This window comes from Nothobranchius furzeri, chromosome 2 (assembly GCF_043380555.1).
Source record: "Nothobranchius furzeri strain GRZ-AD chromosome 2, NfurGRZ-RIMD1, whole genome shotgun sequence".
Classification (NCBI taxonomy): domain Eukaryota; kingdom Metazoa; phylum Chordata; class Actinopteri; order Cyprinodontiformes; family Nothobranchiidae; genus Nothobranchius; species Nothobranchius furzeri.
In genome coordinates, this window is record NC_091742.1 from 23,522,674 (window position 1) to 23,547,400 (window position 24,727).

At 44.5% G+C, this 24,727-nt stretch overlaps 1 protein-coding gene across 1 annotated transcript in view; it reads right to left on the bottom strand.

The window, feature by feature from the left end:
* Positions 1-11,425: 11,425 nt before the first annotated feature.
* Positions 11,426-24,727, bottom strand: part of lrfn5b (leucine rich repeat and fibronectin type III domain containing 5b) — a 24,284-nt gene continuing 10,982 nt past the window's right edge. Inside the window, exons 2-6 of the mRNA XM_015948127.3 lie at positions 22,813-23,728; positions 22,135-22,309; positions 14,301-14,634; positions 13,224-13,524; positions 11,426-13,140 (exon numbers count right to left, since the gene is read on the bottom strand). Coding sequence (XP_015803613.3) covers positions 12,445-13,140; positions 13,224-13,524; positions 14,301-14,634; positions 22,135-22,309; positions 22,813-23,703 — 2,397 coding nt within the window. The 5' untranslated portion in view covers positions 23,704-23,728 and the 3' untranslated portion in view covers positions 11,426-12,444. The remainder of the gene's footprint in view (positions 13,141-13,223; positions 13,525-14,300; positions 14,635-22,134; positions 22,310-22,812; positions 23,729-24,727) is intronic.

Below are 24,727 nucleotides of genomic sequence, written 5' to 3' on the forward strand. Positions count from 1 at the left end.
GTATCTTTTTTTTTTTTTTACTTTTTTTACAGAAATAAGCAGCATTAGTTGTGTGTGTGTGTTTGTGCGCATGCCTGCTCACTTGTCCCTCAGTTGGCCGTGACAGGTGTGTGTGTGTGTGTGTGTGTGACTGCTACAGACAAATGCATGAGAGAGTTAGCAGCCTTGAAACAGCCTGATGAACAACTCTCCCCACATGTTTTAAAAATGCTAATATATTGTTTCTGCTGCGCTAAATAATGATTTCTCTATAGAACTACAAAGTCCAACTGGGGGAGGAGATTAAGGTCTGCACTGTAGAGGGGGGCGGAGTTTACAGCTCCTCCTCCAGATTTAAAGAGACAGTACCCAAAAACGACTCCTTCTCATGACTCCTCAGAACAGGGGTAGATGAGGGTCTGTAGAGCAACAATAATGAGGAAATCAGACCAAAGAACTGTAGTTCCACTGTATTTAGACCCCCAACTGAAGGATTTAGATGTAAAAAGGAATAACTTAAAAGCATGTTATGTCTCCTTTAAGATGCACTAAAGTGCTAAATTATTGACTACATATGTCTATAGCAGTTAGACACTCATTTATGTACGTTATCAACAAACAAAAAAAGTTCATTTGAGGGTGACTTGCTCTTGACTTTAAAAGTAAACAAACCAAGCATGAGAACTTGTGGCAGTATGAGGTGGTTGTTACAGTAGACCAGCCCCTTTCAGCTGAGGGGTTTTTATGTAAAAACCAAAGGAACGTTGGGGTCTATAAGCAGTTGCTTGGTCTAAGTTTGACATTAACACACACACACACACACACACACAGGCTCACATGATTCGTTGAAGGATTATGTAGAACTGTGATTCTTTTGCTTTTATACCACGAGAGGGTGACAAAGATCAGCTGTAGCAACTCAAGGAGAACGTGGCCACATTTTCTAAAGACTAATGTCTTACTAAGTGCCCAAACTCAAATTTCATGTTTAGATCTGTTTTAATCCTAAACAAAAAAGTGAGTAATTTAGGGTTTTGGACGCTTTAATGTGTTTATTTAGCCTAGAAAGCTAAACCCACAATCGCAATGACAAAAGAAATCTCTCTGCAGGCCATCCAATATATGTATTTACATATATTGGATGTTTATTTATACAGGACGGCCTGCCACGCAGTTGTTTATTAAGATGACATATGGAAACATTGAGATGTTGATGAATGCATTTCTGCTGGTTTCTAAATGATAGTTTAGCGTTTCTGGAAATAAGATCAGTGTTTTCTGTTTTGTGCATTTGTTAGCTGTACTTACAGTTTATTAGAAGTTATGTTTTCCTCTGACCTCTGTTGAATACTGCTTTTAAGTTCTCCACAATTACCTTTAAGTACAGTTTAGAGAACAAACAGCTGATTATTGGATGGTGACATTTTTAGTCGGTAGTAAGTGGTGTGAGTAAGTAAATTGTATTTCTATAGCACTTGTCACAGATATAGAATCACAAAGTGCTTCACATAGATCAAAACAAAATAAAACATAAAGTCGTAAAATCATAATGATCTCAAAACAGAAATAGATTAACATCAGAAAAAATAAAGCTCTAAAATTATAAAATGTCATAAACAGATGAAACATGATACAAATTTGAGTTAAAAATAAGAAAATAAAAGATTTTGGTAAAAGCAGCTTTAAATAAAAGGGTCTTTAGCTGGTTTTATAAAAAGTGTCCAGATTGTCGATGCTGCGGAAGATCATTCCAGAGTCGGGGTGCAACAACCTGGAAGGAGCGATCGCCTCCTGCTCTCTCTCTCTCTCTCTCTCTCTCTCTCTCTCTCTCTCTCTCTCTCTCTCTCTCTCTCTCTCTCTCTCTCTCTCTCTCTCTCTCTCTCTCTCTCTCGCTCATGGGTGTCCACTGGCAGTTTTTGAGGTCTATTCCTTTTTCTGTTTTGCCAGCAGAATTAGCATGAGTGTCTATGTCAGCTCCCTGCTAGGCCTGCTATTTGGCCTGCCCCCCCCCCCCCACACACACACACACACACACACAGGCTCTTATTGCCTCCTTCAGGCAAAAATTCTAAGATACTTTATTAATCCCAGAGGGAAATTAGAGTTTCAGTACACACAATTCTGAGATCAGACATACATACATAGACATGGACGCATGACAAGAATTGGTGACTGTGGTCATTTGCAACCCGAGTCACGTTACCTTAATAGAGATAAGAGGGTTTATATGAGGATTGGGTCAGGTGGAGGGAAAAAATGGCACTTCAGAGTTACCCTCCACAGGGAGGGCAGCGTTGCTATGCAAAAAAACACCTCAGATAGAAATGCAACAGACTTCAGACATTACACAACATAAGTGTCCACTAGGTGGGGAGGCAGGGTTGGGACTCTCCTCACATCAGTGCATGCAGCCGCAATGAGCAGCGCTCGTCACCTCCGTTTGGACAGGGGAGGGAGGTAGTTGGGTTAGAAAGCACAGTGACTCCTGGAAACGGTTCCTCGGCCTTCACCGGTCTCAGTCCCGCCCAGGCTGCAATAGGGAGACAGAGTTGCCATGGCAACGGCAGCATTCCACATTTCTTCTGAGGGGGAGTTATCACTTCAGCCTCACAGGCTCAAGGGCACCAGATTCAGATAAGAACTTGTTTTGGGGACAGACAGAGATCATTTCCTGTCTGTCTTAAAGTTCTGTTGGTCTCCAACCCCTCTAGATCCAATAATGGCGTAATTAATCTATCCCCATCCGTGCTGACCCGTCAACTCTCTCCTTCATTGAATTAACCTTCTGTGCCAGAGCCTGAATCTCGGCCAAAGTTCCAAGCTTACGACTCATCTCGACAATTATGAGTTTGTGTGTTTACAGCGCGGTGTAATCCATCCCTGAGCTTCGGGATTGAGCCAATATTCCTCAAAAGCTCGTTAATTTTCCGGTAAGCCAGATAACCACTCAGGCCAAACAGCAGGAATCCCGACACCAACACCACGAATATCCAGACGTCTTCAGAATCCTCTACAGACAGTTGGGAGAGGCAGATCAGGTTCCACTGTTTCCAGGAGTCCATGATATACCCAACTGGCTCTGTCCCAGAGGGGCAACCGGGAGCCCCTTCTCCCGTTCTCATCGTTGAAAAAATCTTGTCAGTCGCGTTGAGAGACCAACTGACCAGATCCATTTTTAATAATTTCCAGTTTCCAGGAAAAATGCAGAAGCGCTGTACACCCAAAGACAGACAAAGAGCCTTGGGATAAGATAGGGAGGAGAGGAGGAAAAAAGCATCTGTAATCTCCAAGAGCCGGAAGAAAGCAGCAGTGTCCTGGTGGTAGTGCTGTCCATGGTGCTGATCTGCAGCCTCTGCATGTAAAATCACCACACCCTGTGTGTGTGTTTGTGTGGCTTATTGTTCTGACTCCAAACAGCTCCTGCTTAGGATTCAGAGAGAGCTTGACTTTTCTACTAACCTGAGAGTGACTTTGACTGGAGTGACGTGCAACCCCCCCACCCCACCCCCCACCCCCCCCACCCACATTGTTTTTGTGTGTGAGTGGGAAAAAGACGGTCAGAGTATGTAAAGCTGATTCAGGCATGATTCCACTTGGGAATAGTTGTCTCTCTTTTCTTCTTCTTCTTCTTCTTCTTCTTCTTCTTCTTCTTCTTCTTCTTCTTCTTCTTCTTCTTCTTCTTCTTCTTCTTCTTCTTCTTCTTCTTCTTCTTCTTCTTCTTCTTCTTCTTCTTCTTCTTAAGGAGCATTTATTTACAGCACTGGCTGTTTTGATTGACAAAGGCAGGGGAGAGTGAATGCACTACTTGTTATGCTGCTGAAGTCTGTCAAGCCTTCAACACCTGCTCTCTTTCAGATGCTTATTTCATTATGGTCTCTCCCTCCCAGGAGTCAAGCCACTTTTTTCTAAATATATTTTTTAAATCGTGTCTTGCAGATTTACTTGGATGTTATTTTCCTTCTCTCTGTCTCTCTCTCTCTGTCTCTGATCTGGTCAAGTCTTGGCTTATTTGCAGCTGAGTGGGATCTCACTCACAATCTCAGCGCCTGAGCTTTCTTTCATTGGTTGGTCTGTCTGTTCCATGTTGCCCCGCTGGTGAGATAGTGACGCTTTCTCACACTGATGTGAAGCAAGCAGCCTCAACAGTGAAGATAAGGATAAAGCTACCTAAAATCAAAAATTCCTAATACTTATTTAAGAATTTTTTTATTTCATAATTCATCTTTTTGCATTCAAACACATTTGATTAGCATATTAACAGATATCATCTCTAATCTGTGAATACAGACCTGCACAAAGAGGCCTCTATGTAGGTTAAACCTCCCGCTACATCCTTGAATTTAAAACGAGTACCTGTCAGTGACTGTCATGCTTTAGCTTTTAAGTCGCTCTTTTCCGCATGCAGCCAATTTGCTGGTGCGACGAGCTGAGCTGTAAGAACTCTGTTCCATTCAATCTGTAGGTCAAATCTGTTCAAGACACATTTAAATCTCTTGAAATGTCATTTTTTTGTGTGTGTTAGAGAGAGAAAGCGAGAGAGCAGGCCAGAGACAGCAAGAGATGCTATTTCCATGCAGAAAATATGTTTCCAAGGTAACAGAGGAGAGAGAGAGAGAGAGAGAGAGAGAGAGAGAGAGAGAGAGAGAGAGCGTGATGGAGGGAAAGAGGCTGAGATACCACCCTGAACACCAGGACAGCTGCTGCAGATGTGAGAGCACACTGCTACGCCCCGTCAACATGCAACCCGCTTGCATCACACGTCTCCGGCTCGGTCTTTGATGTTTTTAAATGTCAGAATGGTTTGGTGTGACTTTTATTTTTCTGCTGCAGTTTCACAAAGCACAGAGGAGAATGTGTGCAGCTTTACTCTTAAATTTCCTGCTCAGTCTGCAGCTCAGTCGTTCACACCTCTGGTTCTAAATATAGAGACCTTTTCTGCCTTTCTGTCAGGCTCAGATTTACGTCACTAACCCGGCCATAATTAACCAAACCACCCTGTGTGTGTGTGTGTGTGTGTGTGTGTGTGTGTGTGTGTGTGTGTGTGTGTGTGTGTGTGTGTGTGTGTGTGTGTGTGTGTGTGTGTGTGTGTGTGTGTGTGTGTTAAGGCCAAAACCAGAGGAATATCCATCTATTTTGATCAAAGCAGTTTGAATTCAAAATGTTAAGGACAATATGGTAAATTTATCATTTAATCTAGCTTAAAGTGAAGATTTAGTTTTTTTCTTCCCCAGTTTTAATTCAAAAAGGTCTTCAGGATGACTGTTTTTTTAAACACATCATTTTTCTTGAAACTCAGCAGAAAAGACAGAACAGAATTAATTTGCCAACAAAAATAGAAGCAGGATTACTCTGTCGTGCCTCCAAGATTTCAGAGGAAATTTTTTAAAAACGTATTCTGATTTGACTTATTTATGTGTTTATGTATCGCCAGGGATGCCCCATTCAGATAAATGTGTCTCATTTCTAGTGAGTCCTGAGGGAGAGACATCCAGTAGGGGGTGCTGGGATTTAACCAGCATCTCTCCAGTTGGCAGTCTTCCCGTTTCGTCTCCTCGTGATGTAATTTATGATTAAGAAGTAGATAAAAAGGTAATAAAACACATTTATGCCTGTAAGCTTCTGCACTCACATTTTAATTCAGACATTCCACCTTTATTAGCTGTTTTAGGACTGATTTGTGGAAAACGTTGAAACAAATAAAAGAAAACGAAGCAGGGATTTGTTTTTCTCGTCTTCAGATTCTCGTTGAGACTCATCTGGACTGCACTTTCATAAATCCTCATTTTCCTTATTACATGAATATAATTTTAAATCTTGAACTTTATTTGTAATTTAGGTATTTTGGATTGTTTTAATAAATTGCACGAGAATCTTTAAAGAGACAATGTGTAGTTTTTACCATTAATCTCTGGAAATATCCATTGAAATGTTGCAAATGAATTAAATGATGCCCAGTTGTTAAAAAAACATTGGCGGCTTCGTAACATATGTATAACCATTGAAATTGGGTCTAAAATACATGGGAACGGGTGTAAAGCTTGGTTTATGCTTGACGCATTCACTTTCCGCTTGGTGATGCGGCTCGCGGATGGAAAGCGCTTCATAACTTGCAACGTTTATGGTTCATGCGGCTTGTCTCTGCGGTGAGCCAATATTCCCCCAAACTGTAGGGGGCAGCAAGGAGCTCTACGGCATGCATCCAACACTACACCATAGTAGAAGTAGAAATTACTGTTTACAACATGGCATTCCAGCATTTTTAACAGCTATTTCTCTCCAAGAAGTATTAACAACATGTTGATCACGGTGATCTCTGAGAGCTGAATCATACAAATATCTGTATTTACGAACCTCTGCCATACTAGTTCTTGCCAGTCCGCCATGTTTTTCCGCGTCCGTCCGTCCGCGTGGTTAGAAATTTTCCGAGGTGCGCGTTGCGGAAATTCTGGGCTGTGCGGAGGCGCGGTGGAGGGGCGTGGTTGTTAAAATGACGCAAAATGACACAACTTTTCCGCGCGGAGCCGTGCGGACCTCGCGGACGCGTCAAGCATAAACCAACCTTAAGTCTCAGGGTGATGCCATAATATAGATGCCATGTTTCTTTCTACGGGAGCCCGTGAGGACAAATGCTGATTTGTAACAAATGGTTGCAAAACTTTCACCATTAATAAACGTTGTTTTACTTATTCACCACTTCACTCATTTCCAGTGATGAAAGAGAGCCTGATGTGTTTGTCTTTTTGGTGGAAGTTGCACTCCAGGGGATTTTTGACCCTAATGGCCATCCGTTGGTAACATCTTACTCAAACACAAAAATACTGCTTGCTTGCAGCGATTTAAATGGTAAAATGGTAAATGACCTGTATTTGATATAGCGCCTTCTAGAGTCCTGGAACCCCCCAAGGCGCTTTACAACACAATCAGTCATTCACCCATTCACACACTGGTGGGGATGAGCTACGACGTAGCTACAGCTGCCCTGGGGCGCGCTGGCAGAGGCAAGGCTGCCGAACACTGGCGCCACTGGCGATTTAGGTATGTACTGCCGCCTATCGTCAAGGAAAATACACACCATCACTTTAATCCGCAGGTTAATCAAAAGTCAAAGCAAAAATTTTGTTTGTATTTAAGAGAAAACGTCTCGTGAACCACTCGGTGGGTTTTAACGAAACCCTCAGAACGTAATCATCAGATTCACTCTCACAGATAATTAACTTTGAGATTCAACCCGATTCAACATGGCTGCCACAACAAACACAAAAATGACCATAACCTTGTCACTTGTGCAAATGTTGAGTCAAGCTCAAATGTGGTCGTAGCTGAGAGTCACTGTGTTAGAGGCTCAGACACGTAATGCTATCTGTTTCTTTTAGACTCTTTAAAATGCTGCAACACAGAATTTTTTAGTCGCTTTCTTTTATTATTTGAGGTTTGCAAACAGAATCTGTTCATTCATGTCCAGATTTGTCGTCAGGTTTTAAATGTCCTCTCTTTTGGTGTGTTTTACTTTTCATTCTGGTTCCATCTCATGCACATGATGCCTTTCTAGCTGATGCACAAACATTTTCTACTCTCCTTTTCTCTGTGTGTGAACTCTGCTTCTGAATTTTCATCCATCTCCATCGGTCTCTTCAGGACCAGACACCACAGCATCACGGTCTGACCTCTGTTCACCAAGAACCACCAGGAACCAGCCATTCGTGTGATCTTCCGTCAGCTTCTGCAAGACCAATGTGGTTTTATAGATAAAAACGTCTAATATTTGATCAAATGCACATCACTGAAACGTTAAACGTGACCCTGGATTGACATTTAAATGAGCTGTCTTGCATCACACTGAGCAAAACATAAGATTATCACACAAAAACATCTATATTTGTAAATAATCCCTCAATGAGCTGCTTATGGGCGCCCTGAAGCCACACTCTGCGAGTGAATGAGGAAGCAAAATTCAGACTCAAACAGAGCATCTTCATGTTTGGAGCTGCTCATAGATAAAAAGTCCAAATAATGCTGGCCATGACCTCCCAGCAGCTGCTAATGCTCTCTTACCAGAAGCCTGAAGCGATAACAAGATTAGCGCTTTAAGTAAATCACTGTGATTGAAGCGTTGAACGTCCCCTCCTCTTCACCAGCGGCTGATGAATAGTTGACTGGCACATCTGGTTTGTCTGTTGCACTGCTCGTTTAGCGATCTCCAACAAAATCAATGAGAGATCCATCCCTGAAGGGTGAGGCTGGGTGAGGATGTATGGAGGGAGGGGTGCACACAGGCCAGAGACGGAAAGCAAACCACTTCTAGAAGAGATAGCAGCTATCAGGCAAATGGGCAGAAAATGGTTCCTAATGGTGTAAACTGCAGCCAGCCTGTTGGTCGTCCATCATCTTGAAGAACGTGTAACAGAAGAGAGAGAGAGGGGGTGAGAGGAGGAGAAAGAAGTGTGGGAACCCCTCGGGAGGTTAAAGCAAGATGATCTGGGTTCACATCGAATCACTTGTGCTGCGTCGCGATCGGCTGATGACCTTGCTCCGTTTTGACAAAATCGAGGAATCAGAAGCAGATTAAAGATGGCTGCCTCCATGTTTGTGAGCTCAGGTGGACAGCCGAAGCTTCAGGATGAGCTGTTTGTGACCGTGACAGGAAACTCGGCAGAAACATTTCTCAGCTTCGGTCACGACTTTGACATGACAGTTGGTGCTGAGTAAGCAAAGCGGATCTTGGCCTCTTTGGGTTTTCAGTCGTCTCCCTTCTTGTCCGGACCGCCGTATTCCCAGAAACGGTAATCACATCCACTATTAATGAGCCTTGATGCTCATTCCAGGCCCATTTACTCCTCTCAATAATGCATACCCTTTGGAATTGCCTTTGCATTTTTTACACAGCAGCAGCAGCAGCAGCAGCGCCACCTCCTCCTCTTCCCAAAATGGTTTTGGGTCTTTGACGTGTTCTCTCAGGAACAATGCTCTGCCAGAGACACTGTGTCTCATGTGTGACGTTGACTAAATGCCGCCTGCTGCATGGAGATAATGAAACACCGAGTTGCAGCACGAAGAGCAAAAGGTGCCAAGACACTTGTTGAAGGAGTCTTCCCATTTCTGCTTCCCAACGGCGACGCTAAAAGGCTCTCCAGCTCGTTGGAGGAAGAACAACGAGCTCCTTAAATGAGCCACAAATTGCACACGACTGTGGTAATGTCCTGTTCTACATTACTGCCATTAAAAGCAGTTGGTTATGGGGGTCAGAGGTCAGCATGGGGGAGGTTCTTCAACAAAACAACCGAGAAGCAGCAGAGAGAGGGAGAATGTGGGGAATTTTAGGGTTCCGCTGAACCTCTGCAGGATATTTGGGAGCTGTAATGGGGGTCAGCTCGAGTAGGGGTCAGAGTAAGAAAAGGGCAGAAAGTGGGTCACACTCGTGCTGCTTTGCGGTTCTGATGTGGCCGCAGAGTTTGCGCCGCCCGACCTCCATCTGAGGTTGGTTCCTGCTCCCTCCTCCCCTGTTCTCACCAACTCTGTGGAGGTGGCCTGAAAACAGCAGTGGCTCCCCCAAGGAGTGGCCAGGGGTGGCCGAGGCCTCCCTCTGGATAGTTGCTTGACACCCCACTGACCCCCTACCAGAGAAGGCCTTCAGCACTTTGATAAATAGGAAATGGTAAATCACCTTCTTAGGGTTTTACAACCCCCCAAGGTGCTTTACAACACAATTCACACACATTCACACGCTGGTGGGGATGAGTTACAGTGTAGCCACAGCTGCTCTGGAGCACACTAATGGAGGCAAGACTATCGAGCACTGATGCCACCGCTCCCTCCAACCACCAGCAGCCGGCAAGGTGAGTTAACTGTCTTGCCCAAGGGCACAACAGCCGTAATTCATGTGGGTCAGGTCAGTTTGCAATAAAGTTGAAAACAAAAACGGAAGTCAGTGGGTTAGGCTGAGTTTGCGTGAATGGGCGGGGCTGACTCTGGTGCAGCTCCACCTTCTGGTGCAGCTCCGCCTTTGTGGTTCTGCAGCGAGCACCACTTGGCATTTCCAGGCGGGAGCTGGGAGTTAATCTGTCCTAAAATGTCCTAAAATAAAATATAATTGAAATAAAAGAAATGTTTTTATCTGTGTGCCACCTTAAAATTGTCACTGGCCCATCAGAGCACGCCTGTGGTGATGCCACGGGAATACAGACGAGCCAGAGGCTCTTTTTTCCCTCTCCTGCTGCACCTATGAGGCTTGGTTTATGCTTGACGCATTTACTTTCCGCTTGGTGATGCGGCTCGCGGATGGAACGCGCTTCACAGCTCGCAGCGTTTATGGTTCATGCGGCTCGTCTCTGCGGTGAGCCAATATTCTCCCAAACTGTAGGGGGCAGCATGGAGCTCTATGGCATGCATCCAACACTACACCATAGTAGAAGTAAAAATGACTGTTGTTTACAACATGGCATTCCAGCATTTTTTTACAGCGTCCTCGTCTTTTCCGACAGTGCGAGCTATTTCTCTTCAAGAATTATTAACAACATGTTGATCACGGTGATCTTTGAGAGCTGAATCATACAAATGTCGGTATTTACGAACCTCTGCCATACTAGTTCTTGCCAGTCCGCCATGTTTTTCCGTGTCCGACTGTCCGCGTGGTTAGAAAATTTCCTAGGTGCGCGGTGCGGAAAATTTGGGCCGTGCGGAGATGCGGTGGAGGGGCGTGGTTGTTAAAATGACGCAACTTTTCCGTGCGGACCTCGCGGACGCGTCAAGCATAAACCAAGCTTAGGTCTTCATCCTCACCTCCCACCCAACTTTATGTACCCCTCCCCCTTCCCCCCACTTCTCCCCCCACACAAAAGCATCTATTATTAACACGCACCTCTGGCACTCACCAAAAACCTAACTGGGGTTCAGGCCAAGCTCCTTGGCATTTTAATCACCTGCAATAAGCGAGAAATAATAAATAAAAGTGTCTTGAACGCAGCCTGTTTGGGTGACAGGAATCTATTTGTCTTACAGAGTGTGGAGCTCATCTTAACGGGTTTTTCCTGCATTTTGCCGTATTTGCAACCCAATGCATGTGAAAATCAATCCACCACCAAAACACACTGAAGCAGAAGATAACGCACATCACATCAAACCTGCGACGGCACCTCTGATTAGTTGTGCACGGTTTCCCACTGCGGAGGCTGTGTTTAACCTCTACAGCCGCAGGTTTCTGCTGTGGCTTCAGGCTTCAGAGGGAACAGGCACGCCGCTGTTAGATGAGCAAGGAGATCTGCAAGCGAGAGGCGTCCCCTGTGACTGGCGAGGCCTTTTTCATCATCTGCCTCCCTCCGCTCTTTGAACAAACACAAGAGCTCGGGGATCCATCAGAGGTCCACCGCATGCAAAGAACAGGGAGTTAAGTAGCACGGAAAACGACCAAAACCCCAAATTTACCACCGCTTTGGTTGAAAGACTTGGCGCAAATAAGGGAGATGATCTGCAACGTGTGTGAGAATGAGATAAATCTGATTGTGACCTATTTTTTTTATCACTGGTTTATTTATACTGGTAAACATCAAACAGAAACAACAACAAAATCAAGAGCGAACCAACGTCCTCCCCACTCTTACATCCACAAGTTCATTTACAATGGTTGTTGCCGGCGCGGCGAGATAACGTGTAGAAGTAAAAAAAACACGAGAATGGAACCATTCCTCTGGATCGCATCAACACGTAATATCAGATTTCTGGCTGCCGGTTCAACCGCTGCTCAAATCGGTCATGACAGGAATCCAATCGGAGCTGAGTCGTTATGTAATTATGTGATATAAATGTATCGATTCAAACCGGGGGGCAGTATTAGGCTGAGTCGGCTTGTGCCACAACAACAAAAAAGAAAAGGAAAAGGAAAAAAATGCTGCATTGTGCTGCGTCTGGGATGGAAAGCAGGAGCGCCGCCTGCCTACATTCGGCTCCTGCACCTCTGGGACGTAACGCACGTTCTTAATCTCTCCGAATCACCACCGGGGTCATTAAAATGTGTCGCCGTCTGTCGTTAGAGCTACAGACAAGTCTTGTTTTCACACACAAAAAAAGAGTCTTCGGAGATGTCGTCACTTTAAACATCAGTAGCTGTAACTCCACCCCCTGTGATGCTCCTCTTGTTATATTACAGCATGATCAGGTTACTGCATTCAAAACCACGTGAACACTGAAAGTTGCACTGAGATATATAGCATCTCACACAACTAAACGTTTCTGTACATGATGTTGTTTTATACACTGTTGTGCCTTTCGTCCAGGTTTAACCAAAGGTCCGTGTAAAGAAGACTTTGATAGGTTATAAGGTAGAAAAGAACAAGGTTTCCTCCACCCTGTGTGGCTGTCCTCTGCAGGTTCCTCAGTAAAAGAGCACAAAAGCTCAAAGCAAGGCGTAAAACTCCCGTGTGATTCACGTCGGGCCTCCGTTCCAATCAAAGTAAAGAAGCTGCGAACTTGAGATCATAAAGTGCTCTCCAGCAGCCACTCGGATCTGGAGAGCTTGTCCCGGGCCCGGTGAATGTTTGTGGTGCTGTGGAGCTGCGGCAGCTCCCCGCTCATGGACAGGCTGCGCTTGGAGCGCAGGCTGGCCCCAGTTTTAGGGTAAGCCACATAGCAGTGCTCCCTGCACGAGTCAGCGTTAAGCGAGTGCCTGCGGTTCACTCTCGCTCCCCCTGCTGGCACAGTCATGTAGTGTCGTGAGGCTACGTGGGGCCGCGGGCCCCTGGGAGAAGCAGTCCATTTGATGGGCCGGCCGGAACTGGGAAGAGCGACGGCACTGGCCGTTTTGACTTCCGATGAGTTGTTCCGGTTCATGTTATTGAGCTCGACGTCTGCTTGAGCTTCTGCTCGTCGAGCCTCGGAGGGTTTGGTTGGAGCGCCGGCACGTTTGGGCCTTGGGGCTCCCGGAGACGCTGGGTGCCAGCTGTGACTGCCAGCAGAGGTAGAGACCGTGCAGTCGGGGATGGAGAGTTTTGTGGCGGGTGTGGCGACAGGCGCTCGCTGCTTGGTTGCCTCTGGAGGTGGGAGGGCGACTCTGAGGCAGTCCTTGTCGTTCTTCTCTGGATGTAGGACCTGTTTGGACAGGGACTTGGGGATCCCACAGCCTTGTAGCTGTCCATCACTGCTCAGTGATCGGATGTCCCCCATCTCCAGAGCCTGGTGAGGAATAAAGATCATGTCATTACACCCCTTTTCCTTAAAGCCAATAAAAAATAAAGGAGGATGACAGCCTTACTGACCTTATCTACATCCCCTTGGTTGCACACCCTGTAGCGCACAATGAGGAAGATAATGAACGCCAACACCGAGGCCACAATAATCCCTCCGATGATTACAACAATGGTCCCGCCAAGAAACTGGGACTGCATGAAATGACATCTGAGGTACTGAGGCTCCGTGGTGAAGTGGATGCAACCGATCACCCTGGTGGCAGTCAGAGAAGTCACCTGGTCGTCGTAAATAGCCAGAACACACAGATCGTAGTGTGTACCGGCTGCCAGGTTGTTTACTAGGATGTCCTTACTGGTGGGGGGTATCATCCTGTAAGGGGAGAGATGCATTGGAACGTAGATTAGGAGGCTTTTAAATGAAACAAAACAGATTAACCAGCTCACTGTTGTTGGGAGAAAATGACGTGACAATCATTTATCTCTCCAGGGGGCCATTTAAGACGTGTCTACACAGTTTGCTCTGACATTTGATTTCTTCTTTCAATGGTATCGCAGCGAAACGGTTGCTGGGGAGAGCGGGAAGCCTCGTTCGCCCTGCTGACAAACCATATGTGCAACTGACCCCAAGTTCAATTACAAAAAGGATTTGTGCAACGATACCATCACATCACAGAGATTAACGCTGAGTATAGAGTGAGTGCAGCAGGAACGAAAGAACGCTTCTTCAGATACGCTTGTGCTGAAGCCTCTGATGCTTTTCGGTGAAACGCTGGAAGACGGCTCTTTCATCTTCCTATGGGTCGGCGGCTTAGTGCTGACATTGTGTTTTGATTTTGTTGATTAGGCATTATCAAGGCCCTACACATAGTGAATAATACACAAGGGAGGATTATGAGTCGCAGGATAAGAATTCATGCACGGTGCATTAGTCTGTCTTCCTGATGGGATTAGCAGATACCACAAATCATGCCGACAGTCAGGTCCAGCTCTTAATGACTGAACTTGCAAGGGGATTGAAGCTTTTGAAGTGGACTGTGGAGCTTAAGGAGAAATCATGGGGTTAGAGTATAATTTAGTTTGTTTACACTCACTTAGGTTTTCCATTTTTATTTATGTTTAATTTAAATCATCCAGTCCTGTTCTCACCTGTACACCAGTGAGTCATCGTAGGTCCCGTTGTACTGGATCTGAAACATGCGGATCCCTGGGATGCTCCTGTGGAAGTTAAACTTGAGAAGCGCCGAGTTGGAACTCGCCTCAGCGATCACTACTTTCTTCTCTTGGCTCGTCTTTGCGTTCCCCAGAGGAACCCCTCCCGCCTCCGTCCCAGTCCTGGACGCCGTGGCGATATCCGACGATCCAGGGTCAGGCTCCTGCTCGGCAATCGTGTTGTTCGTGATGTGAGGGAGTTTGGCAATGACCAGATCCACCGTCTGCTGGGCCTCTCCGGCCGGGTTGGAAGCCACGCAGGTGAACGAACCTAAAACATACAAATATGACCCAAAAAATTCAAACATTTAGTGTCACAGCTTGTTAAAATTATCCTGCTTTTGAGGCAATAAATGCATGGTTTGCAGTATTGCCAAATACAGAAAAGACGGGTAACGTCAGGGAGATCACTCCTAAGAAACTCCCTCTAATTACGTTTGAGCCTCGGCACAGTAGAAAACAATTTTAAAGGGAGACTTTGCAGTTTTGGCTTGCTTTTAGCACCTGCTAGTGTCCAGTTAGTGGAACCAAAGTAAAACTTCTCTCCTCAATGTACGTTTGTCTTTTTAACACCTTAATCTAACTGCTGAAATGTCTCCCCAGCCTTCTTTAGTGTCTACAGGAGTGATTCATCACTAAATCAAACAAAACAGCTGTGCTCATGATCTAAAACATGCAGGAAAGACCAGGTCTGCCAGCTCAATTTTACTAAAGCCTAGTTTAAGCTTCTGTATCAGCTCCACAAGGGAGAGATGAATTTGCATTGACCGAGACGTTTTGCTCTCCTGGAGTGTTGCAAAGCAATTCCCCGCCAGGACAACAGGGGGCGTAGCGCTGTTCTGTGGTATCCTGTCGTGTCATCTGGTCCAAGATAGTGCTTACTATTGTGTTTATATTGTCCTTCATCCTCCACCACCTCTTCATGCATTCGCCACCTCTACACCCATGTTTCCCATCATTTCCATCCACAATTAAAACGCTTGACCCAGTCACAGGTGAATAAAACGTTTCAGAGTTTGGCCAAGAGGTATTCTTCAAGCTGCTCTATGTCTGTCGCTAGATATCTGTTGACAAATTTAAAGGAAGCTGCGTCCTGACCAATCACAAGCTTCGGTTCTCCGTCTCGTTCAACGGGCGTTTAGAAAAGTGGGCTCGGCTCCGTCTGTCCTTGCGAGCCTGCAGGAGAGCCCTTGCAGGGACGGATAATGGCGTTGCGTGTTTCCACTCAGATGCAGACGGAAAAGCATAAACTAGGCTTAAGGCCAACAGGGACCAGACTAGCACTCTGAAGTTGCAAGTGCAGTACCCTGCAAAGTGTCATTTTAGCAAATAGTGGCTCAAGAAAATGGTTTAGAAATATGGAAAAGTTGCACAGAGTGCCTTTAAGCCAAACTAACCATAATTTATCTAACAAAAACCAAGATGTATAGAGAATATTAGCAACTCAAGCATGGAGGACAAATAAAACGACAAATAATAGATGAGGAGAAAATTTGCCCCCGTGTTGGTCCTGGAAGTTTATCAAGTTAAATCAACAAAATTTTAACAAAATTTTGAGACAAAAGTCGGAAATCTTCACTTACATCTTCTGTCACTTTGGATTTTATTGCTATTGTTACATTTTTAGAAAAGAAAAAAAAGTCAAAAAGAAGACTAGTTTTGCTCTATGGGATGTTGATGTTTATTTATTTATTTGTTTATCTATTTATGGTTCCTTTTGGCGGGCTGCACAGTGGCATAGTGGTTAGCGCTGTTGCCTTGCAGCAAGGAGGTCCAGGGTTCACATACCAGCCTGGGGTCTCTCTGAAAGGAATCTGCATGCAACATGTCCAGGGTGTACCCCGCCTGCTTGAGACCACACGGATAAGTGGGTAAAGAAAATAGATGGATGGATGGTTCCTATTGGCAGGAGAAGTCCTCCATAATCCAGAGCTAGATCTTCACAAAGCTATAAATCAAGAAGGAAGAGCATCCTGTAAAGAGTTAATTTACATGTTATTTAATGAACCATGAGACATGAGATTCCATAGGAAATGTGGAATCAATCTTATGGATATTTGGGTACTTTGAACCAGAAAATTGGAACTTTTTATTGCAGGGATTATGTAACACTTCGTATTGACTGAGACAACAGAAGAGAGTCGAGTTTTAAAAGTTTAAAGATTTATGACTAAACAAATTAAAACTAGACTAACTTTAACACTAAATGTATGGTGTAACTAAGGTGAAGTGAGACGGAGAATGATGTAGTGTGGAATGTTGTTCAGAACCAGCAAATCCGGAGAAACGATTAGTTCTGATGGGAGTGAAGGTGATGTCTTCACGCTAAGCTTTGGTTAGGAGATTCATAAACACGTAAGACGCCATCCTTTCGGCCTACATACCCTTTCGGAAGTCCCCGTTAGATCAGGAATGTCGAGGTCCAGCTGGACCCTCTCTGGAACCAAAGCCGGTAGGAAAAGCAGCGGTTGCCGACCAGACCAGTCTTTGAGATACTTCCGGTTTTGTTGGCATCTAGCAAGACCCAAAATGGGGTCGTGATGATTCAGCTTTTATTCTGAAAGGAACCGTTGCTTGGTTGGTAAAATGCAACAGATTTTATCCAGCTTGTCATCGGTTCTTTCGGCTGAAGAGGAAAGTTACGGATTGGCCACTCCGACACTTCTCTAGAACGCTTTGAACTGGCGTTAAAGATGACGTAGGCATAGTTTTATACTTCGGATGTTTTGATGTACGGTCGAATGAAAAGATGACAGATTTGCCACGCACCACAAAACCACGCCTCCGTCAGATCTGGCAGATTCTGATTGGATCAGTAAAGCAATGTGTGATGTGGCTTAACCTTACATGTGATCAGTCTCTAGTGGAAACATTTAAAATCATATTACTCATTATATTCTATAGGATTATAATATCAAGTAATTCATATTTTCATTTCACAAATTGGTTCACATTTTATTATTGACTAACACTTTGTTTGATTAGCTTGTTAAAAATAGAGTTCTTTGATTTAGTAAAAAGAGAGTCCTTTTCTTCATTCTTCTCTTGAGCTGGAAATGAATACAGTTTAGGAGCAGATGCATGAGACCTTGAACAATATCTCATGCAGACTAGTTCTTGCTGAGGAGAGAGGGGGGGGGGGGGGATGACTTTTATATGGAAAACAGTCATTTCATTCTGTTACAATCCTCTCTTCATTTTTAATGCCACTAGACATCTGCTTGCACTTACAGCCGTCAGTAGGAGTCTAGGGCCCTGTCCACACGTAGCCGGGGATCTGCCAAAACGTAGATATTTTTCTACGTTTTGGCCTGTCATCCACATGAAAACAGAGTTTTTTCACACGAAAACGGATCTTTTTAAAAACTCCGGCCAAAGTGATGATCTGTGTTTTCTCTGTTTTGGGTGTCTGCGTGTGGACAGACAAAACCGGAGTTTTAAGGTCCGCAACGTCACTTTCCACGACTAAAAATGCTGACATCACGTGTGCGACCTGTGTTTACACTAGCCGACAGCATGGATGCCCTCAGAGCTGCGCTCGCTTTATCAATTGTCCAAGCGCTTTTTGCGTGTTTGTTTTTGCAAGAGGAATTACTGCTCCTTGCGGAAGACCACAAACGAAGGACGAGGTTAAGAACGGGGGAAGTACTGCCGCCTACAGGTCTGGCATGTCCTTAACAACGTATTTATCCGGGTACGTGTGGAAAGAGTTTTTTTTTAAACGAGGTGGTGTGGATGCAAGTTTTTGGAGGGGCGGATATTCGTTTTTAAAAAATCCTGGCTACGTGTGGACTAGGCCTAGATCACATAACCTGTATTGAAGTTGCTTAACTGCTGTCAGGCCCAAAAGCCACTTGAAACAGCCATTTTCCTCCAACCTTGACCATGACTTGATTTTTTTTTAACGCCTAAGAATCCAGGCGCTTCACAAGATGAGTTCAAATGTGTTAAATATTCCAAAATGCATGAAACACACGAGCCAACTCCATAAAAAAATGAAGAAAATTCCCAGAATTTTTGTGCCCTTTAAAGAGGAAACTTCTGCCTTAAAAATACCAAACACATCTTCATTTTTTTAATGTTTTACTTTCAGACTCAGATAAGATTGTAGGGCTGCAGACTTGGCTGCTCAGTCAAGAGGAGTTTGGACTTCTCCCAATTTTAATTTGAAGATATGACATCATACAAATTTCTTCATTAGTTTTGTTTTCTTAGTGCAAAGTAACATCGCTTTTCTGAACATTCATGGAACTCACCTGGAGTTTGCAATTGCTAACATCTTTATCATCACCTGGAGCTTTAACTCCATGTTCTGTTTTGGCTTTTCCCTCAGCTACCCGGGCAGTGATTGGGAACACCTGTTTTGTGTTTAAGAAGATCCTTTTAAACTATAATTTTTTTCAAAAACAACAAATTTATTTTTGGCCGCTTGCTTAAACACACACATACTTGTTCTATTGCATTAATAAAAGGCATGCCTCTCTTCTCACATTAGTATTGAAAAGCCCAACTCTGTAATGCCTCCAAAGGCCAAATCTGCCCTGATTGGTCAGCTAATTGGCTTCAACTTGCCTGATAGCCACTACTGTTTTTGTTAAGGCAGCAAGAATTTCTCTAAGGCTCCATAGTGGTGACAATGTGATGTGACAGGCCTGGACTCTCAGGCAGCTGATCAGCAGTAGGGCAGTAACTCCCTTCTATTTAGGCAGTTTAATAATAGACTAAAGGAGTGGAAACGTTAATAAGCACTTATACAGAAATGTTAATTATTTAGTAATTAGTAATTAGTAAGTAGTTGTAGATAGCTTCATGAATGGCCTCCGTTTGGTGAAAAGGAGTCTATGTCTAAAGGACTGATTAGCTAAAAATGCTCCACTTTCCCACAATTTATAGCTGTTCAGTTAAATACATTTTCATAAACCTTCAAAGAAAAAGAAACAATTGAGATTTCCTGCCCACACACATGACAATTGTGCCAGTTTTTGAGCTGATTCTCCCCCTCCAACAATATTAAAGGTGTGTATAATTCTAAAACCAGTTCTTAATTATTATTTCTGATCATAATCGGTCACTCTGAGTTTTTCATGCAGGCTGAACATGAACATAGTCTCCTACACCTATCTCCTACATTAGCTTCTGATAGAAAATAGACGTGAAACTCTAGCTAGTAGGAGCTAACCGTTAGCATTAGCAACTCCACCACACAGCAGAACTGCTTCAGGCTTGACTTATTTGTGGAGATAAAACATTTAAGTTTCAAAGCAAATGGAGTCAGTGGAAGAGTTGCATTGCTGCTATCCAGCATGAGGAGAGATGTCCAAAATATAATAAAGACTCCAAAATCCTGCTGTCTGAAGCTACTTTCTCTTCCAGCTGACTCCTGCATGCTGATACAGGCACTTCTGGGCTTTTTCCTCCCCCACGAGTACCATTTACAAGGCATTTATTTCTAGAAGCCACTGCAAGTGCATTGATTAAATGAGTGTTCAACAGCTTTAATGATGGCTCTAATCATCGTAAACGCACAAAAGACAATCATATTGGACATTCCTCCAGTGTGTGGTGTGTTAACGGTGCTCTGGTCTGCTCTGAAAGACTTTAGGACCACTCTGACCATAAATCAGGGATATTCAAAATGTTGGATTGTCTGGGCCCAACATCAGTGTTTGTGGTTTGAATAACAAGTGTGCAGAATGTTGAATGTTATGTGTAGCCAATCAGAAAGCGAGGTGATGGAACCATGATGCACGGAGCGAGGGGGAATCCAAATCCTCCGCCTATTCCGCCATGTTTGTTTACTCGGAATTCACAATTCATCTTCAGAAGTTTTGGGAGATCTCCCGTCTGATTTTTAAATGTTTGCGAGTGAAATCGGTTTATGTGTGGTGTGTTGTTTTTGCCGTGTGGCCACACATTTTTCATCGCTCTGTGTGGGGTCTCTTGTCTTTTGAAAATCGTCCGACAATTTTTAAATCCTGCTGAGAGCCTTCAAAATCTGACAATTCTATGTAAATTAAATCTGATCAATTAACAAATTTAATAAAGTAACTTATAATGAAACACTTTTAGTCTTTAGACTGGGACTGTTGTCAGAAGGCAGCTTGAACTAGCTGTTAGCTCTTCAGTCCTGAAGGTCGTCAACTATTTTTCCATAGAAGTCCTTCAGGAAGATACAACAGGCAACACAATAATAATTTATAACAATAGAAGCATGCCAAAAAACTGTCTCCTTAAAGGGATACTATGCACTTTCTTTTAGCACCCCCTAGTAAGTTAAACCAAAAGTGAAACTTATCTCCTGGCTGTGCGTTTGTCTTTTTAACACCTAACCCTTAAAGGGACTTTACGGACTTTTGAATTTTTATGCTCGTGATTGCCCCCTCAGGCCAAAAGTGTAACGGCAGCTTCAATAGTAGGCTCGTGCACGAGGTGCGCATGCTGTACGCGCACACTCCTTAACGAAAATAACAGCTGAGACAGTCCCGTGTGTGTGTGTGTGTGTGGGTGTGGCCTGGAGGACAGAGGACAGGAGAATGTGCAGCTAATTAATTAAATTCAGCCGACAAAGGTTTATGATGGGTCAGTCCTCCTGCATGCTCAGATCATTCCCTTCCCTTGCTTGAAAAATTGTTCCAAAATGAAAGTTGAACCCACATCTTTTTTATCTGTGAATTCAATGCTGTTCGGCGAGTCTCAAATAAAAATTTGAGCGTCTTACTGTAAAAAAATATACCATTAATGTAAAAAAGAAACTCTAAATGAACTATGTTCACACCCAGAATCGAACCCAGGTCTGCACGAGAGTCCGATGTCTTACTAGGTGAGCTACACTCTAGTGACATTCACAGCTATTTTGTTGCTAATTAGCAGGAAACATCTAGAAGAAAGTTCTACAGAAAGTAGCTAAGGGTCCTCAGAAATGTAGCTAGCTTTGTCACTAGGCGTTAGGAACAGCGACAAAGTGGCACTGCCTCTCTCTCTGCTGCTAAAGCTACGGATAGCAAATGCTACGGGCTATGCCTGAGCATGAACGCGCATGAAGCAGCCTGCTCGACCCGAGCATCTCTCTTTTTCTGTGATTTTACAGAAAAACAGGCAATCACAGTAAAAATGCCAGGGCTCATTCTACAGGACCAGGGCATTGCAGGAGAATGTATGAAGAAGACATTTATTATTTCTATACATGTTTTGGTTGTCAAACTTCCATAATGTCCCTTTAATGCAACAGCTGAAATGTCTCCTCAGTCTTCATTAGTGACCACAGGATAGATTCATCACTAAATCAAACAAATCAGCTGTGTTCATGATAGCGCTAACCTGGCCTTTCCACTGAATGTGAATGCAGGAAACGTCCAGAGCTAGCATGTCAGCTACACTTTACTAAGTCCAACAGGGACCAGACTGGCACTCTGAAGTATCAAGTGCGGTATTATTGCCACAGAGGGTGGTGGGGGTCTGAGCCACATTTCAATAGCCCTGTAAAGGGTCATTTTAGCACATACTAGCTCAAGAAAATGATTGAAATGAAAAAGTTGCAGTATGTCATTAAGACAAAAATTCTTTTCTGCAAAAGCTTAAATGTCAAAGTAAAAAGGTCCGTTTTAGTCTCCTTGCTGCTCATATCAGCACATCAACCTGCACATCTCCACTATCTCAGCTTCATCGTCTAGTGTAGACAAAAGCTCCACCCCTCAGCCTTCTGTGTGCACAAGCAAACAACTAATTCTGTTCAGTCAACATCACAAGCCCAGCCAGCGGGATGTAAACAGACCCGAGTCCTTGACGGTACTGATGAGGATCTCCAGCGTGCCGTCCGTGTGGACCACGGCCCTGGAGGAGTTGGACATAAGGCGTCCGTCTGGTGCGATCCAATGGATGACGGGGTCTGGGTCACCCCTGGCTTTGCAACGCAACGTCACACTCTGACCCTCCAACGCTCGCAGCTCCTGAGGAGGAATGGGGGGGGGGGGGGAGCATTTGTAGACAATGATTAGGTAATACACTGATCTCTATCCAGTGGAAAGGAGGCTGTGAGCTGTGTTTAACTGCGTTTCCTTTGTAAAATAAATCCTTGTCTGTGTTTTCATAACAGCAAGATAATCAACAAGACAAAACGTTCCAGTATACATTCTGGAACCCAAGAGGAAGTTCATTTTCCCCGCAGTTCTGCAGAGCAGGTCTGATGAATATAAATGAGTTGATGCTGCCATCGTTATTTGGCAAGAACTTGATTGAATGATTCTGTTTGGATGCATGGCTCCAGGACTGAATCAGTGCAAGCCTCCGCTGCGTACCAGGAGTTTCACCTCCGATAAACCCTAAACAAGTAAACCGTTTATTACCATAGTTGTAACCATCACAGAGAATTCTGCTACAGAAGATCTCTAAAAGCTTTTCCACGGGCTGAAGCTGCATTTTTTTACAATAATCCGTTAATTGCAATATCTACCTGAGAGTGCCGGGTGATGAGAGGGGGCTCGCACAGGAATTCCTCCTCCGAAACAGTCCAGAAGTAACGTCCAGCTAGGTGCTGCGGTGAAGCACAGGTCTCCAGGTCATCCTCCCTCCGCAGCCTTCGCAGCCACAGCAGCTCGCAGTTACACCTCAGCGGATTCCCTCCGAAGCTCAGCGCAAACGACGAAGGCCCCATTATCCCAGAGGTGGCCAGGACCCCCGCCCTTTGGAAGACAGGGTCAGGAGGAAGCTTCTGGAGCTTGTTGGAGGTCACATCTAGCCTCTTAAGCTTCTGCAGCCCGGAGAACGTTCCTGCTGGAATGAGGCTGAGCATGTTGTGGTCCAGGTTGAGTGTATGGAGGTTGGACATCCTCTGAATGGCCACCCACGGGACACTTTCTAAGTTGTTGTACGATAAATCCAGCTCCTCCAGCGCTGTGAGGTCGTTGAAGGCTCCGATGTGGACGTGGGTGAGCTGGTTGTTGTTGAGGATGAGGTGGTGCAGCTTGGACATCCCGCTGAAGGTGTCATTGGTGATGCGGGTGAGACGGTTGCTGTCCAGGTGAAGGGCTCGTAGGTTCTCCAGGTCTTTGAAGGCATAAGGCGCGATGGATCCAATGGTGTTACGAGACAGGGTCAGGTCCACCAGCTTGGTCATGTTTGCAAAGTCTTTGCGTTTGACGCTGGTTACAAAGTTGTCCCCGAGCCGCATCTCCACTGTGTGCCTGTCGATGTTCGGAGGAACAAACAGCAGTCCCTTTTTGTCGCACAAGGTTGCCAGATTGGGATTTAGCACCTGGCAGACGCAGCGTTTGGGGCAGATCTGGACTTTGTGAGCCTTTATAGCCACACCGAGGACTATCACGTACACCAGGAGTGACTCCATTTGGCTTTGAATCAGGTTAACAGACCTAAAACAGAACACAGATACAAAATGAGAGAGTGAGACGCTTTGGAATTTGTATTTTCCTCATGGAAATGTAATATCTGGGAGATCCCCAACAATCTGGTCTCCCCAACAAACTCCTTCATAAACTGCAACTGGTCCAGAATTCAGCAGCCCGTATTATCACCAGAACCCCTTCCTTTCACCACATCACCCCGGTTCTCCAGCAGCTTCACTGGCTCCCAGTTAAATTCAGGTCCATCTTCAAAATTCTCTTCCATACCTTCAAAGCAAACCATAACCTCTCTCCTCCATATATCTCAGACCTTATAAGTATTTACACCCCGTCCCGTTCACTCAGATCTTCTTCTTCCATCCATCTTGCGGTTCCTTCTGCCCGTCTCGCTACCATGGGGAGCAGAGCTTTCAGCCGCTCTGCTCCCCGTCTCTGGAACTCACTCCCCCCAGACATCAGGAACATCGACAGTTTTACCCTTTTCCAATCAAAACTCAAAACACACATGTTTAAATCTGCTTACAACCTCTGATTTTATTGAACTGTTTCTCTCTTTGTTTTTTCTTGTTTGGGTTTTATTATTGTTTAATTGTATTTTATTACGTGTTTTCTGTCAAGTGACCTTGGGTGTCCTGAAAGGCGCTTTGAAATAAAATGTATTATTATTATTATTATTATTATCCCCCACACGGTGAGAAAACACTCTTCAGGTCTATAAAAAATGGGGGATTCTCCATGGAAGTTAAAGCTTTTCTACTAGATTTGTAACATTAACCTTGCCAACTCAAAGCTTAGGGAATCCACACGGTGGGCAGGAAGCTAAGCAAATCAAATCCTGAACAAACAATAAAAGCTGCGCAATTAGACATGAAACTAATTAGTCACCTGCAGACTTGAGAGTGAAACATCCCCGGTAATCTCGTCTGATTTTTGTGGCAGCTTTCGCTTTAAGCCCCTGCTTTTCGAATCGCACACTCTTTTTTTTGATATGATAATACAGGTCCTTTT